The sequence below is a fragment of the Melanerpes formicivorus genome, unplaced genomic scaffold (genome assembly GCF_026170545.1).
Source record: "Melanerpes formicivorus ecotype bairdi unplaced genomic scaffold, bMelFor1.0.p_v2 SCAF_37, whole genome shotgun sequence".
NCBI classification, from domain to species: Eukaryota; Metazoa; Chordata; class Aves; order Piciformes; family Picidae; genus Melanerpes; species Melanerpes formicivorus.
In genome coordinates this window covers 5,231,099-5,250,400 of record NW_027142389.1, presented here as the reverse complement: position 1 = coordinate 5,250,400, position 19,302 = coordinate 5,231,099, and the positions used below count along the sequence as shown (strand labels likewise).

The 19,302-nt window shown below is 40.9% G+C and overlaps 1 protein-coding gene across 2 annotated transcripts in view; it reads right to left on the bottom strand.

Moving 5' to 3' along the window:
- The window catches only part of DACH2 (dachshund family transcription factor 2), a 265,668-nt gene that overhangs the window by 47,539 nt on the left and 198,827 nt on the right, over positions 1-19,302 (bottom strand). For both annotated transcript variants that reach the window (XM_068157673.1, XM_068157672.1), the window contains exons 4-7: positions 16,417-16,572; positions 13,597-13,769; positions 3,411-3,546; positions 1,754-1,834 (exon numbers count right to left, since the gene is read on the bottom strand). In XM_068157673.1, the coding sequence (XP_068013774.1) occupies positions 1,754-1,834; positions 3,411-3,546; positions 13,597-13,769; positions 16,417-16,572 (546 nt within the window). The remainder of the gene's footprint in view (positions 1-1,753; positions 1,835-3,410; positions 3,547-13,596; positions 13,770-16,416; positions 16,573-19,302) is intronic.

Here is a 19,302-nt window from a genome sequence, read left to right as displayed (position 1 = left end):
ATAAAAGTTAGTATCAGATTTGTCATCTCATACATGTTACAGGGAATGATCAGAGTGCAGAACCCTGGGAATTGGGTTCACAGGTGGTGGGGCTGAAATTATTTTCACGCTTTTTGGGATTTCTGAATTGTCTTTTCTGATCCTTAAACTGTGCCTTCCTTCAGCCATCCTGAGTGACAGGACGGCTACCACCAACATCTACATGATTTACATCTCTGAACCCCACAGGACATTGAACTATTTTGATGTAAAAATGACTAAACAGGGCAAGAAGCCACGCACAGTTCAACAAAAGTCAACTCCACTACACCTACAGGGCTAGGTGAGATGATACTTATGTAACTACAACAGAAATGCAATGTTTTAATCTTAGGAATACAGGTGTGGTTGGGAACTCTCCAGCCTCTGGTGCTGGTCTGCAAACACCAACAGGATTCAAGAGGGAAGGACTTAAGCAGCATGATCCAGACAGAAAATTATCTCAGAACAGCACAGAAGGGCTCTCTGAAGGTTCATGAGGGAAGTGTTTAAATGCCTAAAGAAATCACTGAAAACAGTTCTTCTGCTTTCAAGATGAGACCTGAGTGTGAAAATACAAAGCAAGACAGAAGTCTTGCTCTCTTTACCCATCACTCATGGATGTCCAAGGAGTAGAGCTGATCATGTGAAATCATGAATCTGCCCCAGTCATTTTACACAACTCTGAACCACAAGGCATATGAAGCCTTCATGTTCACTTTTGAGTAGCTCACAAAACTGTCTGTATCTGACTTTTTAGTTTTCTCAGCTAACACACTACAATCATCTCAGTTAAAATAGATCAGTTTGTGCTTTCATTTACAACAAACAGCTCATATTTACAGCAGACTTTTATGAGCATTTAGCTTATGTTGTCTCCTCCTTTGGTTACCTTCTCCTCTTTCTTTCCCTTCCTATCTTTCTCACTCTGAAACCTGCACACCCCCTCAGTACAGGCCTTCACAGTAGTTTCCAGTGTTCAGCTACCTTTTATTTCCTTGACTACACCCCATCTCCTTTGTTCTACAGGCACCCATTTTGTAGGGTGCATTCTCTAGAGGTTGCCTGAATAAACCTCTCACCCATTAATATGATTTCTTTTTTTGTTCCATTTGCAAGGAAACAAAATGGCTTGTTCTTCCTTGATGTGCAGCCACAGATGGCACATGCTCTCTGTCACTAAAACACTCCCCAGGCCTTACCTGCACACACCAATAGCTTCACTTTCTCCAGCATCCATCAGTCACTGCAGGCAGAACCAGGCAAAGGAAGCACTTCCCTGCCTACAAGACAATCACTACAGGCCAAATATCACTTCTTTCCCCACTGCCTCTCACTTGGGCTGTCATGTCATCGGGCCAGACACAAAAACTGGCTTATTTCCCTCACCTAGACACCAGCACTAGTCTGCACACACACCCCCTGGAAGCAAAGAAACGATACCATCTGACTAATCAAATATTTGCTAGGAACTTCAGAAATAATTGGGTCAAAAGACCAGCAAAATATTAGCCTCATAGCACATCAACAGAGAGAAGCAAAGACATGGTTGTTTACACTTCCCAAGAAGAATGACATGCAAATTCACTGGATACATTATTCATTGCAATTAAGCACTTAGCTCTCTTAAATTTATAATATAATACCACTGCATATGCAGAATGCTAGAAAAAGGAATAAAACATATAATTACTGTAATTAAATGCCTGAGATGGAAAACCATCTGCAATTTTACCTTTCTCCTTTTGTATTTTTTTTAGGCTGGTCCCAGTTTCTTGATCAATGAGTTCTCCTTCCCTGTTGTTGGTCAGCATAGCTAAAAAACATCAGAGCACACAGCTATATAATGCCATCAGGAAAAAACGTCAGGAGAGAGGAGAATACTACATCCTACTTGCTCTTTGTCAAGAGTTCGGTATTTTTCCATTAATTTCTACTACATAAACAGTGTAAAGTAACTGACCACTGTTGTTGTCCATAATCAACCATTTTTCTTGCCCCAGTTCAGCACTTACAGCCAGGCAAAATATGCAACAACAGCAAATTTGCTCAAGTTGTTAACAGAAGACACTAAGACAGAACTTATGAAATGTTCAAATTAACTAATTAGAAAAGTACTGCACAGAACTAATTTTGGGGGAAAATACATTTAAATATTTAAGTCTTGGCAATTATCTATAAAGCAGCAAGCTTAACAAAAACCACAGACTGACAGCCAGCAACCCAAGCTGACAGACGCCAGTAAAAACCCAATCCACCGCAGTGCTGAGTGAAGTTCTTTACTTAACGTTTGCAAGATCAGTGAGCTGCTGTGAGTTTATGATCTCAGGATGCCTGGTTCATTTGTTCTTGTTTGAGTAAAGCATTTCCCACTCAATAATTAACCAATTACAGACTAAAGTTATTTGAGCAAGGACACTTGTTAAAACTTTCATTGCCACACTTTGGGCTAAGCTGTGGTGAGGACAGAAGTCTCTTTTTCACTGTTGCTATAGGAAGTTCTGTTTCTTGTTCTACTTTTTGGCCTGCTTCACATATGAAAAAGCTGAGGGGGATCTACTTTCTAGTCTCTGCTCTGTGTGTACATTAGGCAAAGTAGTTCAGGTTCTGCTGACTAATTTGTGAAGAGTCAGCTCTCCTATGTGTAGCTCCATGGTGCTGCTGCATGGACCAGAGGCAGAGCTGAAAAATCCCAGCAAACAACTGAGTAGCTGTTTGATGGGAGTGAAGTCTACACTGACTTACACAGACTGCACTGGTTTTGTAGTTCAAAAATGTAGCTCAGCAATGCCTGCATGGGTTCCAGTCACTGTGAAGACAACAGTGTTGACACACACTGACGTGGAGAGATGTTAATTGACTTGCCCTAGATCCCTCTTGGAAGCACCAAGAATAGGACCTTAACTTCCTCTAGACTGAATTAGCATCTTAAACACAGTATCAATAATGCACAGGCTGTGAAAGCTGTGGTGGAGAGACCAAAAAAATCAGAAAGCCCTCACCTCATGGTGATGAGGTAATGTGTGGGCATGAGGAGGTTTTTGGAAGGGAAGAGCCATCACAGGATCTGTGACTTTTCTGACATACATATGAAGTAAAAGAGCACTTGTTTTCTCCAGCTCCAGGTGCCTTCAGAGGCACTTCCTCAGTTAGTCACATCAGAGAAGGGATGTTATCTTCTGTGCATGGGTAGATACTGGCACAGAATGAATCTAGGGGGCTAGGCTGTGCAGAGCAATGAGCCTAACAAAACAAATTGTAGTGTTGAACTTTCTGGGGGGTTTAGCAACTGAGTGCTTTCCTGACTTCCCTGTCAAAGGAATATGTGCTTCAATAAACCTCCACAATTCTTCAGGTCAGTGTGTTGAGGTGTGAGGCTGCAGAGCACTAACCAATTCTGTCAGGTGTGTTGTCCAACTGGGAGGGCGAGCTGGACACGCTGCTGCTCTGATGGGAGGAAGCATGGCTCCCAGGCCGCTGACTGTCTTCTAGCGATGGAGCTGGAGAGGGGCTGTCCTGAATCCGTTCCTTGAAACAGAAATAAAACAAGGTCTGTGCAGTTTGATTCAGGAACTTTACTGAAGTTCACTGAAAACACAAAGTTGGCTTAGCTAGCAACAGCAAATGGTCTTTCTGAGATGAACAGAATTCACATCCAAGAGCAGTATCATCTTCTAGAGCCCAAAGCAGTCGCACCTCTGAGCCACGCAAGGTGTCTGGGCACAGCGTCACCCTTTGTGCCACGACACAGCATTTGCCACCTCTTTCTTTTTTCTCTTGGTAGCTTTTTCACACATAAAGAATGTTCATTCACACTGCTTTCACAAACTACTTTTAATCAACAGAGAGTGAAAGGGACATATACATGAGTCACCTTTCAAACAATTTAGATTTGGACTAAACTGTCACTCAGTGCAAGTCTGCAAACTCACTGCAATCTGTACCTGAGTAAATGACACCAGCATCTTCTCAGGTAGCACTCGGGCAAATTATGGCACGGCAAGAACTTCACGTATGCATGAAAAGCACCACTGGCAAATGCACACAAAACTTAGCATTTTAGGTAAGCAGGGGGGAAAAAGGGCAGGAAATTATTAAAACATTAGAAAAATGAAATCCTGCAGCTCTGTACACTTGCAGACTGTCTGAAGATGCCATGGAATTTTCATCCTGTCTTAAGGAAGGCAAGAGCTTACATGATCACTTCAGACCCCTCAAGTATCATCTTGCTGAACTAACTCACAAGTCCTGTACCCCCAATAAATGAGAATCTTCTAGAAGGGACAGATCATGGCCTGAGACAGTTTAGATATTCTTATCTTACAATCTCCCCTATGCTTTCAATCCTCTGGTACAAGTCAATCCAAGTGTAGAGAGGCACTAACAATGAGATGCCAGAATTCCAGAAACTGTGGTTTTGGACCTGCCTTCATCCCTGGCAACCAGCTGCTCCCTGTGGAAACTCAGAACTGAAATCTTTCTTACTTTTATTTTTTAACCCCTTTTTTTTTTTTTAAGGGAGAGCCTCTTGTCTCCACCTCATTAAAAATCACAATTACAGTGTAATCTGGGGAAGTTGTCTCAAAGGAACTTTGCAATTTTTCTGCCTTTCTAACCCATTCTCAAAGATTTTTCATTAGGAGCATGCAATCTGGATACTTGGTGGCAATTTACCGTGTGCTTTTGAAAATAAACTCCATGGCATCTGAATTTTTCATGCAGTTTTTGCTCATTACTAACCAAGTAAGATAGCTTTAGGAAGAGAAGAGTAGATGCTAACAGTTTTTCCATTGTAAATAGCTGGCAGAAGGGCTTCTGCTCATAACCTGTTGAGCTAATTCAATACTAGCACCAGCCACAAGTAACATTTAAAGAGTATCCTGTTACCCATTAAAGCCACCTCTCCAAACCACTCTCACCTTCATATTTACTGATATTTTTGAGAATGATGCAAAGGGAACATGAGACTGGGTCCTACTCACAGTAAGGGGTGGCTTTGCCTATTCCAATCACAGCAGCTAAAAACAGCCCTGAAGCTGTTTTTAACTGGATAGCTATTGTACGTTAAGTAACAACTGAGCCTCAAACTCATGAAACAGCTGTGTATCAGTTACATAGCTGCTAATCCTCAATGGATCTGGTTTCACTAATTATCTGTTATTTAATGAATATACAATAACTAATAAATCTTGAAGGGAGACTTTTAATTGCAGTATTTTTTGCTTGCTAATTAAAAATGTTTATTGAGTTTTAAGAGGAATGAGTCTGTGATGTAGAGTCACAAGCTGTGAAATTCTGGAACACTGAACGGTTTGAAACATTGAACGGTTTGAAACATTGAACATTTGGAAATTCAGAGTCACTGATCTTAAAGTCTCCTGTGTTTCCTTCATCTCCAAAACAGAGGGGTTTGAGAGGGTGCTGGCTGAAAGAGTAAGAGCGTTGAGACTGACTCTGTGAATGGGCTGCCTATTAAATTACTTTTAAATGTCACATTCTTACCCCAAGAAGTATTCTCCTAAATGAAAGTACACTCCTAAATAAACGATCAGTCACACACATACAATCCTGAGATTATGAATACTATGTGTCCTTTACCTCTCTGTAAATAATAGCTCCCAACTAGGTTACTGCTAACAGGTTGTAACTCTGCCTGTAATTTTATGTGACTGGATTTCAGTTCTAACAGCTCTCTTTAGCACTCTTTCCTCTCTTTCCTCCACAGAGAGAATTCCATTTCCAATTAAGACATCATTCTGAAAAGATTAGTCTTACAGAAGAGTACATACTTTAAGTAAATTCCATTGTCTATTGCAACCATGAAAATGAATAGCCAAGGAGAGCACATGCCAACTGTTCTGCAAAAAGGGCTATGAACACATATGACTATAAATTAACACTTTGCTATCACACAAACAGCCACATATATCATCTTAAATGGGAGTTATCTGAGTAATTCAAAAGCTGATGATTTGGAAAAACAAAGTACTTGAGCTCCTTCTGGTAACTACATTTCCCCTACTCTCTTGCTATAGAATAACCTCTGCTTTAACTAATTCGCTTTCAGACTCAGGGTCTTGGTTTGAAACGTGCAGGCAGAAATAAAAGTGTCAAATAATAATGTCATTCTTAATCACACAGTGAATCACTTTCTGAGAGCATTAGCTGATTATGTCACCTAATGTATTCCCAGTTACAAAACTGTTACATGCACAGGATGATAAACTTTTCCCTACAAGCATCAAAGGAGCTGAAATGTCCTCTGCGTCATGTGTGCTACAAATGAGGGCAGAGTATCACCATGTAAGACCGCACATGGATGGAGAAATTGCCTGCTTCCAAATGTTTGTGTGGAAATGCTGAATTTCCCTTCCATACTGAAGAGCACTATCAACAGCCTCTTCTTTTTTTTTTTTAACTAGTAAACAGATCCATTTTTCAGCCCTGTAATCAGTATGCATCTATTTAGCTACTTAACAGCAATGTGCTCTGGTTCATTAGGTAGCTACTGTTGTGTCTCAGCCTAGTTAAAATTTCACAGCAAGTTAATCTATTTTATTACAAATGAGAACACCAGTGATAATGTCCTCCCCATTCTCCAAACACAGGGTTAACAGTATTTGTAACAAATCAATAAGGGCATTTAAATAAGAAAATTGCAAATCTAAAACCTTAACATTTTTCTACACATTGATGGCTTCATTTTATTTGCCATCTATGTATTTTACAACCCTGGTACTTCTCATGTATTTTTTTCTGTTGCTCCTCTTGAAAATAGCTCAGCTGCCATCGGCAGGCTGCTGTGCAGGCTGCTTCTACTCTAGGTGTGCTCACAGTAATGGAGAAACATTTCTAAATAAAGTCATACTTCCCCCCTTTGTGTTTCCTGCTATTTGACAAATTTGCAAGATCCATATTCCAGCTTATAATGCAATGAATTATCTACATAAAATGTACAGATTGTGAGAATTTAGTGAAAAATTAAAACATTTCTCACATCTCCCCTATTTATCTATCTATAGCACCTACTTCATCTCATCTTTTCTCTTCCCTTTACAGAGCTGTAACATAAATTCTCAAAAAAGACTTTTGCAGTATTTAATCCTTTTGAAGGGTAATACATTTCTGTCTCACTGAAGATCAGTGTCTTGCTTTGGCTCAGAAAATGTAGCTACAGCGCCTGACATTGTTAATTTTAGTTGTGATTTAGGTTAACGGCACTGAAGTCACCACCTCATCCAATTTCCAGATACATCCTTGATTTCACCTCCATATCCCTTTTTCTATCCCCTCTGAGGCAGCATCCACACAAATAACATCAAACACCACACAACAGTTGCAGCCACACTAGTTGTATCTGAAATATATACGGACAGCTCTCCTGGTTTTGACAGAATCATCCTGCCCTTAATTCCTTACCTCTGATTTTTTTTATACTATTGATCTTCATTTTGTGTCAGGAGTTTCAAGACATGATGCTGCTGGATTTCCCTTTATTCTTAGCTCTAATCTAGCTGTAATTACTCTTCCAAATGTTAATCTATTAATGAGTTCCTTGAGGATTTAATGGCATTTCACTGCTGACAAGCAAGTTTTGGAAGTTTGTCTGAGTCCTGGATATTTTACTCAGGCATTTATCTTGATATTTCATATTTAATTGAGGTGCTGCTTCTGTACAGGGCTCTGCAATGGCAGGAGAGCTGGAATTCACCAGACCTTGCTAATGAAACAGAGGGGAAGATAAAATGGGGATTCTGCTGGTTTTAGGTCTAGATTAGAGTTTTCAACTACTGTAAGATGCAGAGCTGATGACACAGGGCTCCTGGGCTCTGGCAGAACAGATTTTTCAACGTTATCTGCACACTAGTTGCCCACTGGAATGTTTATTGTGCTGCACCTCAATCTACCAGTACTTGCCACTAGTTAAAAAACATCTAGAAATCAGAGTCTCATTTTCTGGAGGGGGTGTTAAGGCAGGAGCAGTCAGACAGTAAGACTGGCTGAAAACCTCTTCACCTCCTACCCGAAACTACCACAGTTGCATGGCTGTGATATCGCTGCTCCTATTTCCCTGACTGGATTCCACCCTCAATAAGGGAAGCATAGGCAAAGCATACACAGTTTCAGTTAGCAAAGAACTGAATTGCTAACAGTTTTGGGTTGGATTTTCTTCAGGTAATACTAAGACAGGTGTTTCTTTCCAATAGACCTTGGTTGATAGTATCAGTATCTGACTTCCAATAACAAGTACATTTTTAATGATGATCTAAAGTTTACAGTCCTTACCTAATGCACATAATTGGCATTTAGGCTTTTCAAAGTAAAAGAACAATCCTGACACTTAGCAGGAGCTGTGCTACATCTGAAATGATGCCTGACAGCAGTTGAGAAGAAAGATGATGGTGAGAATTATTGCTTCTGGGCAAGAAACAGTGCTTAGGTTTGTATTTTGGATCACCTCGGTCTGGAGCTTCCCACACGCAGAATATGGATGACTTGGTGGTCTTCTGAGCTACTTATAGCATCTCCAGTTGCTGTAAGAACTGGAGATGAACAAGGCAAACAGCTGGTCTAGAAACTAAGATAGGATCTGTATGTCTGAAAGCCAGCTGGACACCATTCATCTTTTGCAGTGTATCAGGAAGTCACTCACTTAGAATACCTACTTTGCCATTTAAAATGCAATTTTCCCCCCTGTTTGCATATAGTTGTTTCAGTTGTAGTCAACTGGCAATTATTTTCCAAATTTAGGAAATAAAAAACTCTTCTGTGTTTACTGATTTTTAATACCAGATGTTCACTTGCTAGTTCCATTACCTTGTGACTCCTTCCTATCAATTCATTAATTGCCAGCTGCTCAGCCAAACAGAAAGCCGCAGCCAATCGGCTGGCGCTGGTAGGCTGCCAAACACCAGCTTCCTTCTTCACCAGTTCTTAAATCAGCAGGCACTGAGAAAACTATGGCAACCTCTGCTCAGATATTGAGATTTTACCTTTACATTTCACTCTGAAAGTGTAATATTGACTGAAATTGCAAGCATCTTGCAGTGGAAACTTTCTGCTGGTACCCCTCCTGTGAATTGTTTCACCCTGTGCTGCAACTGAATGAAAGGAAGGGGCTCCCAGGACGAGTGATGATAATGCTAGATCTAATCTACTTTACAGCTATATTAGTTATTAAGTACACATGCAGATGACTGAGCCAATAGCTAAAACATCTGAGCCAGAACTAAATGCTAATATGTGCTTGGCCTGACAATATTCTCTTGCTTGCTTTGCAAAAAAAGGAGCTTCTCACTCTATTGTTCTCCACCTGCAAGTTTAAAGTAAGTATTCGTTGCTTATTCTTTAAGCTAGCAACTAGGTGTCTTGCTGTTAAAAAGCAAGGCATTCTTGGCAGGGAGAGGGACAGGCCTCCCTTCAAAGGAGGAGAGATGAGAAGGGTATTTTATGCAACAACACCTCCCCACACAGTACTTTATCTGTGAATAAAAAGATGTGGAACTCCATTCTTACAGACACAGCCACAAAAGTCAGCCTCAGAGGCAGGAGACTTAAACTACTCTGTCCCACACATCACTCCCTCAGCAAGTTCTAGTACCCATTTCAACAAGAAGCTGCCAGCAATGAACACATGCTAGGAGATGGGACAGAATGAGCCTAAGCATGAGAAAGAGAACACAATATTCACTGCACCTTTACTTTATACATCTTGCAATAGTCTGAAAACAACTCAGAATGACAGGAATGTACAGAGAGAGCTGAAGTTAAATGTTATCAATTCTGCAACAGGAAATACTCTAATACTGAGAGTAATTGTTTCAGAATGTTTGGAGGTGGTCACATTTTCCTGGCTGTCAGGTAAATATTATGGATATGAGCTGTACAGCAGAGAGAAAATAGCAGCTCTCAGCAAGGATTGCACAGCCCATCTGGATTCTCTGGGGAATTTAAAATTGTGTCACATCCTGCCTTTACAAATGTTTAATAGTCCCACCAAGTCAGGAGAAGAACAGAACACAAAGAAAAGGAGACTCCTAGAACTCAGCTGCATGTCTAGATCACACAGTACAAATACTGTACAGTTCTCTTTAGCAGTAGCTTAAACATTCAGGCAGAAATGGTGGAGTCAATATTCCTGAGATTCCAGTTTCCCTACCCAAATGAAAGGAATATATATATATATATATATACACACACAATGTATATACAAATATATATTGTATATATATACAAAAATATAAATGCTTGGAGGTTGGCTGTTTTTTAAACAAAGCATTTCTGCTACATTTTAACTTATTTTCTCAGGGGTTTCCAGCTGTGTTCAAAAAAAAGAGCCTTTTATTCCTAACTGGGACCTGGATAAGGACAGGAAGAATAAAAGAGAAGTAGGAATATAGACAGCAAGCATGAGGGAGTGATGATAGAAGAAAAATGGACAGCAGGAAACCAATTTGCAGAAATCCTCCTACTCAGGAGAAGCACATCTCTCAGTGGCTCTTAAGGGGTTGTTAGAGAGCCAGGAGGAAAGGGAGGGAGAACAAGAGGGAGGAGAGATGGAGGAGGAAGGGCGAGACATGAGCAAGAGGAGCAAGGAAAGTGTAAAATACATGAGGGGAATAGAAGGGAAAAGTGGGAGAAAAGGGTAAAAGAGCCTCTCAAAACTCTGGCATAAAACTTTGCCTCGTTACCCTCAGAACTCCTTTGATATCTAAGAGAAAAGGGAGCAGCTTAAGGTCCCACAATTTCAATCTCACCCTAACCACAGTATCTCACATCAACCCATTTCAAAGGACATGTGGGAAAGTGGCTTTCCAGAGAACAGACACACACAGTCACAGCATCAGACACTCGCCTCATGTCATTTTCCTAACCCCAAATCTCCTCCCTGCCCCGTCCCTGTCATTTGGCTGACACTGTGTGAGCTAATATGGTTTTTGGTCCTATCAGCCCCTTCTAGCTTAACCTGTACAAACTGAGGCTTCAGGCTTGATGACACTACCTCAGCACTCCTAATGCCTTTACTGTACAGAGCTTGAGGCCCCGTCCTACTATGGCCAGAGATGTTATATGGGCATGGTCTGACTCTGAGGTTCCAAAGTCCCATCTGTGAACAGAAGAGCTATTCCCATTTTTGCTGTGACACCTCTTTGTGTATCTGCCAACCACGTGAGGTGCTGCGAGGTCTCAACTCCTTTGGATTCATTTTAAGTGAAATGATCTGTTAAGATTTAGGAGCACTTTCAGCATTCTACTCAATTTGTGTTTTCAGCATCAATCTTAACAGCCCCTTTATGATAAACTGTGTCATATGCTGTGAGTGCATATTAATAGTCATATTCATTTGGTACATAATTAGCCATATTCATTATAGGGCCACAGTAAAATAAAAGTCTTACCGTTAGATAGTTATTGCTCTCCGGAGCTGAGTTGTTCTATAAACCTCAGGGAAAAATCCTTTCTCTTTTGTATAAAGGGCCCATCAAAGGCTGGCTTCTGAAGATCTGAATATACCATTAGTGTGCAGACCTTCCTGAGCCTCAGGAGCAAAATTATGGGATGACAGCAAACTACTACATGTTTCTTCCACTCCACACTAGTCCTCAAGACCAGGCTGGCAAAAGCTCTGGAAGAAAAAGAACTAACAGGAGAGTCGATGTAGGAGAGAAGAGCTCTAAAGGGTGGTGCAGTGAGTGTTGCTGTCAAGTCTTGGGTTTGCCATAGAAAACTCTCAATTACACAGATTCTTTGGAACCATTTGAGCCAAGTGTCAAACAGAACAAGCTCTCTCAGATGTGCAGTAAATCACTGAAAGACTGGATTTATCACAGGGGCATGGTCAGAACTGGAGCTACAGCACTGCTAGTGGGTGCTGCTGTAACTCTCATCAGATCATATTATAGATGGCTAAGAAGTTTTTGTGAGCCTGACCATTGTTCCTACTTAATTTACAGTGTTCCTGTCAGGAAGAAATCAAGTTTCATAGTTATGACATTCCTTTCTGGAGCACTAAATGTTAACTTTGCTGATCATGCATATCTTGGAAGAACAGCTTCTTTCCAAATGGCAAAAGTGACATAAAAAGCATAATGGCTTTATTCAAAACCTTTATAAAGCAGCTGGTTCTCACACCTATAGAAAACAGGCCAAGTGGTATTTAGTCATCAGAGTGTGGAAATAGATACACACTCAATATATTTGATTCATTTCTCCCATTTTAAGTAACACCATGCTGCTGGAACTGCAGCCTGTCTAAAACTAGGCATTTTTGGTACTTATTAAATGCACTTCAGTAACATCATATAATAAAAGTAACACTGCTGACAGATAAGAACAGCATCAAGGATCTTCCTTCACATGTTTCATTTTGTACCAGGATTTCATCTTAATTAGCTGTTGTCAGAGCTAGACAATTGTACATAAGGGAAGGAAAGGACAAAAGCAGCCTCACACTGCGCAGTGAAGCCACAGTTACAGCACTCAGAACGAACCAGAGAAAGATGCAGCATCACTTGCCAGCTGAGAGTAACACAGCCATGGATGCACATTTCACCTCTGTCACACCAGCTACTGAGGTACTTTCCCTGACATCATGTAGAGAAAATAATTCCCACCAGAGTGCTCCGGAGACCTGCTGTTGCTGCGGAGATACTGTGTATCCCCTAGTGCAGGTGCTGGGGGAGGGGATGGAAAGAGCTGCAAATGAGTAACTAGCATCAGCGAGGGCCTGCTTATGAGCATCCTTTAACTGCTTGTCAAATCTATAGTTTATATCAAAAAAGAAATAGAATCGCTTACAAATACATATTTAACCTTCATTTTGACAAACTGGCAGCATTTAAAACAGAATCACAGAATGCCAGGTTGGAGGGGACCCCAGGGATCATCTGGTCCAAACTTGGTAAAGTGGGAAAACAATTTGAGGCAATTTTGGAGATGCTCAGGGCCAGGAAGATCAGAAGAAAACCAAAGACCTCCAGAGCCTCAGCAACAGAAAGATGTAATGCTTTATGCTGCTGTGGTGTGACAAAAGAGATTTGTTCTATTCCTTGAAAGTATGGTGGTCCCAGTAAATACAAGCATGGAGAAGAAACACATTTTATCCATCCATAAGGAAGTTTAGGTGTGGCTTACCAGAGACTAGTGAGTGCACTAAGGCACTTCAGATGATTTTTCTCTGTAACTGACTTGTTCTGGAATTGCACTGCACTAGAGCTCCTGTTAAGTTTTATAAGGTTTTCTTTTATGTATAACATTAAGTATGATTTTAAACAACATTGTAGAATAGCTATTGAGCTTTAACAGATGGAGCACTGCTTATTCCCCTAGGCTCCAGTGAGTGTTAGTATATGTTTTTAATTACATCACAGCTTGGTAGATACAGTAGAGCATCTTAACTTCTTGACTGTACTCAGGGGTATTTCCTCAGACTGAAGCACTGTCAGGCACAGCAGACCAGGTGTGCTACAGGCAGTAGAAGCTCATCATCTCTTAGTTATCTTCCTTAAGAAAGGCCTTGTAAACGTTTTGGTTAGCCCCCAAAAGCTATTTTTGCCAAGTCTCAGAGATGACTCTTACCTTTATAACAGAGGCCCCTGCCCTGGAGAGAGGACTGTGCATTTGGGCTGCTGCAGCCATGTTAGCTATCGTGTTGAGGTGGTTCATCTGATTCATTGCCATTGCAACCGAAGCGGGAGGTAGGCTGACGGGAAGCAGAGGGTGGGGCATCATCATAAAGGGCAGGTCTATCCCTGAAAGAGAGCAGGGGCAGGTTATTTGTGTCAGCCCCTCATTTATACCCCAGTACCTTCATTTTTAGTCTCTGTATTCTACTGGAACATTGAGTAGCCAAACACTGTATCATTATGCCTTCATAGCATCCCAGCAGTGGCTGCATGGTTTGTAGTAGAGAAACAAACATACAGCTCAACATAACACAGCATTAGCAAAATGAACATACAGCAGTAGCAAAGAAAAAAAACCATCCAGACAAGTGCATGTTTTTCCATCACTTTGTCTGAATAGAAGGAGGTTTGGACTACATATGCTACTGAACCACTGCACAAAAAGGCTACAAACTGTAAGATGTTGTAAGAGGGGATAATTGTTGCCACAGGTTTTCATTCCCCAAAAGTCACTTTAAATTGTCTTCTGCTATAGATATGGAACAATTTAAGAAGGAATGAAATTCATTTGGACCAACTTGCAGATCTTGACATTGCCGTAACACAGGTATTACTGAGAGCAAGAGTTGGATTCTTGTGCTTCATTAGTATCTATTTCATCATGTGTATTACTTGCATTCAGTCATGACTACAATGGAAGCAAGAACAAGAGTCACTGGGAAAAAAAAAGTGGTTTCAGGGTATTTTGCTTTTAAGAGTTCTCTAGAGAGACCAGTTGAAGATAGCCACTTTTGGACACCTAAAACTATTTTGTGGTAAATACCAGGACTCCTTCTGCCAGACAAAATGCCTTAGAACTTTTCTAAATGAGATGTAGGTGATAAATTCTCTGTTAAAATACTCAGCCACAAGTAGTCAATAACAATATCATATAGCTAGTGATAACCATATGCTGTTCACAGACATCATTTAGGAAACTTCCCTTTCATTTTGGCTCTGTTTGAACTCTTTTAACTGAGAAGGCCAATCCCCATTCTCATGCATGAAGAACTTGCAATAAAAAATATCACTGATGATACAGCTTATGTTGCTCCCATACAATTTCCCTGCAGTGATAAAGAAACACCACTGCACTCACCACCAAAGGCAGAATTATGTATGACCTGAGCTCCCACACTGTTTCTGTTTTGCTTGAGTATATCATGGTCAACAACTATGCTATCTTATGGTTCATTTTATATGATGACCCACACCAGTATTAATTATAATAGGTAATAAGCAAAGCCCACATACACCTCCCATGACTTTAAACCACACTGACAATCCCCTTCAGTGCTTCCATCCACAAGCCTTTGTTCCCCTGCATATTTCCTTTAACAGCCCAATAATCTTTCCTCATACTCTATAAGAGTTCCAAAACTCCCAGACACCATCTGGCCACATTGAGTTGTGTGTCTACTTAAAGTCCAATTGACATGCAAACTAAATGCAAACTACAAACAGAATTTAACAGCACATCACCAGTTTTAAGACACAATCCGTCAAACATTTCAGAGGACTCTGAAGAAAATATAGCCTACACTTGCAAATCATTGGAAATAATGTCTGACATTCCATAAACCCTTTCACAGCCTATAGACATTTGCCTACTACAGAATCTATTGGAAAATACCTTTAAATTTTTCTTTAGCAGCAAGGAACACAATGTCCCCTGTAGGGAAAACATAAAAAAAATGCTGAATTATGCAAGACTGAAAAAATAGAAGGCTGAGTGGCAGTGAATTTGGGTCCCAGGATCTGGTGGTTCTTTACTACCAACACAGACCCCAAAATGCTCATCTCCAGACCTTTCAATGCACAAAGCAGACCCAAGTTGTAGGAATCCTTTCAATGGATGTGATTTGTTCAAGTCTGGGCCCCTACACAGGTAGCAAGGAATTCATAAAATGTGTAAGGAGCCAGAAATGTCATTCAGCCACTAAAACTAACCCCAAAAACCAGCCTGCCAAACTTGGGAGGATGAAGAACTTCAACAAATAACAACACTAATTCAGAAACAGTGAGATTTTCATTCTTCATCCACCATCATCTGTTAGAACCAACTTTACTCCTCACTGGTTTTTAAAATACCAGTCCTAAACACCTTTTTTCAAAACAACTTTCCCCTCCCTTCCTCCCCTCTTGGGGTGCAAAGGAGAAAGGAAACTGCTGGCTTCACATCTGCTCCCTTTCTAAGAAAAGGAAAAGAGATGGGTTTGAAGGGAGCTTTAAGTTCCAAATCCAGACTTCGTCTGTGTTATTTTAGTCCAGTGGCTTTGAATAGCTGGGTTCAGTGGATGACCTTGCCCACACTTGGCAGGGACAGGCAAAACAAGGCAGAGGCTTCTGTTCACTTTTAACTAGACATTTTGTATTTATTCCTGACTCTCATATTTTTGGTTAGTAGTCAGCATTTTCCACTGGAAGGGAATTTTCTCACATAGCTAAAATTTTAACTTTATGGTTATTTTTGCCTTTGGCCAAGCCATGGAAATGTCACTTAGGGACTGACAGTCCCTAACCTAGGGGGGTGTGACTGTTATAAGAGGATGGCTCTATCCCAGCGGGTGGCCTGGAGATGATGCACAAGCGCAGCAGTGAAAGGAGGCCTGACCCTCCCGTCACTCACGTGTCTCCTGTCCATTTCCCCACCTCCAGGAGGTTGGGAAGCACCAGCCCAGCCTCCAAGCAGGGCTCCAGGCACTTCTCTCCCCTGTAAGGGCACAGTACGTACTGTTGGTGAGCAGGTGATTCTGCTGGAGAGGACTGAGTGGGTGTGCGCTTCCAAGGCTCGACTGCCCTGACAGGGTGGGATGACCGATGCTGTGCTGTGATCCTGCTGTAATGGGAGACTGAAGCTTGTCTTTATCCCAGGAGGATTCACTCCCACCTGCAAAAGAGGGTACAAACAAACCATAAACGACACATGCTTTTCTTTAAAGACATTGTGCTTGGTTAGCAATGAGCTAATCCTCTCCACCATAGCTGAGCACTCAGCACAAGCACAGCACCTGAAACCTGGAGCTGAAAGTTAACAACATATACTAATAAAACATCTGTCAGGAAAAAAACCATGATCAGAACTTGCAGCATCACCTGCCTTCACAATGCCTGTTTCTGGAAAGGGGAAAGGCTGTTTGTTTAAGGAGAAAATCTTCCAAGTAAACATCAGTCACAATTAGGCTGGGTTTGGAAATCATCAGTATTTAGGAATTTAATTCTATAGAGTCCAGATATGGATTATGTGCAGTAATTACTGTCCAGAGGGAACCTCAGCACAGCAAACTAAGCACTCATGTGCTGGGTCTAGATACCTGTTTGGTACCAGTTTTACAGATTGCAGATCTCTTCAGGATTATCCTTACACACTTGAATAACAAGAAGATCCTTTTAAACAGCAGTTAAGCAGACTGTGGTAGTGAATTGTGAAATACATCTGGTCCACCAAGCAAACCATCTTAAAAAAGAGTGAGCATTTTTAGAGTAAAGAGGCATTTTAAGCACACTCCCTTCTCAGGCACACTCCACGTTTCCACTCAGATTGCACATTTCCATACCAATCTATAACGGCAGCAGACAGAGGCAGCAGCAGAAAAAACCCAACCCATTTTAATTGAATATGAAAGTGATGGAAAAAATTCCATTCTTTATGACACTACTTAGCTAATAAACATGATTAATTTGGCTACATGAAAAAGTTTGAAAGAGCAGTGATTGAGGAAAAAGGAAATCACTCCATCATTTTAGCATTATGGCCAAGTCTGAATTACCTTCTTATAAAAGATTTGCCATTTGTGAAATGATGAGTAATACACTGACAATGAAAGATGCACTGAGGGATGCCATGTGAGAGAGTGCAGCATGGCACACCGCAGCATTCAGAGAACTACGAGAGTGAAGGCTGTGCCAGCCTCTCTGTTACTTAATACAGGCTACAGCAACTTCTTCAGACAACATTTGACTGATACTGAGCAGAGAAGCTGTTGGTTCTGACTCCTGTGAAAGAGAGGGGCTATTATTTGCTGAAGTATTTCTCCAGTTAAATGTGCCACTAAACAAAACACAAGAGGATTTTCTGAGGAATTGGTCAGCTTTGATTTCCCTGAGTTTTAGTTCTCTCTCCATATGCTTTTTCAGTACATTGAAGTTTAACATTTATACTTGACTCTTCCTCTACAAACACACGTAACATTTACCTCAGCATCAATTTTTTGCTTAGAAAGAGATTTGCACAGGTAACTTCATGTATCAGGGCAGTGGCCACAAGAGACACTTGTGCACAAGACAGTTTGTTGGGAGATCTGAATGAAACCAAAAAGCTGCACTCTTCATCTGACTGTCTCCCTCCTTCCATGTACTTCTCTCCAATACCTCCAACCCCAGGTACAGATTGTCTACAGTCTTAGTTCATCTGCTTATTTCTGGAAGTTTCTCTTGTCTTTCCAAGGCCTCATGCATCTACCCACCATACTGCTGCAGCCTTACTAGCTTTCTGTGCCTAGCTTTACAAGGTTGCACATGCCAGAGGGAAGTACAATTATTCCTTTTTCACAGGTGGAGAACTGCACTGCAACAAAAAGTGACTTGTTTAAGGGAACCTGTGTGGAAGAGGACACTGTATTTAAATTATGGTGTACAGTCCAAATCACTGAACCAGTTTTTCTTACATATGGGGACAATAATAACTTCTTTCCCAGCAAATTCCACTTGTAAATCTGCTCCAGTATTCAGTGCCAGCAACAGAAGAATAAATTGCAATACACTTATCTCTACAGACCATTCCTATATTCTTATGTTCTCTATCACCCCTCTCCTTAAGGGAAGGAAAAATTACTGCTCTGTGTGTGATGTATAATAAAAGTGCATGACAAATGAAATGTATCCTGACCAGAGATAACAGCTTCACCACTTCATCTGGACTGCACGCACCATGGAGTAGCAAGTCTCTTATAAAGAAAACAATGAGAACTCCCTACCTAGAACTGTCAATTGTCACATGTTTTACAAGGGCTCTATGATTACCTTCAGCCTACAAGTGGGAAAGTTGAGGTGCAGAGCTATGAAGCAACTTCCTCCACGTTACCTGGTACACCAACGGTGGAAGGGGAAGAGAAGTCAGGTCTCACGTGTCCTACCTACTCCTGTGCTCTACAGCACAGACATTACAATTCATCCTACCCACAGTCCCTTTGCAGAGCTAAAATGAACAGTTTTAGAAGAAAACTTGAATCCTTCCCTGCAGTATCAACTCCTATACAGTCAGAAAAGTTTGTAACCAGAACTAGATTTACATTCTGAACCCATGCTGTAAAATGCAAACCTGTAGTGATATACTCAGTCCTTCCACTACCATGTCATTCAATGGGAATGTTCAGATTTGAACATACCCGTTTGCTTATTTAGTAATCCTGTTGTCAGCACCTTCTATCAGCAAGCACATACTTGACACACACACACATATATATATCAATGCATATCTTCAAGTTCTTTGTTACCATAACAATTAGAAGTGAATACATCTATAAAAAGTAAATCCTCCTTAATACTTCAAACTTTCAGGATTTGTGTTGTCTTTTTTTGTCCAAATTGGTGCATCAGGAAGGCAAAGATGTCATGCTTT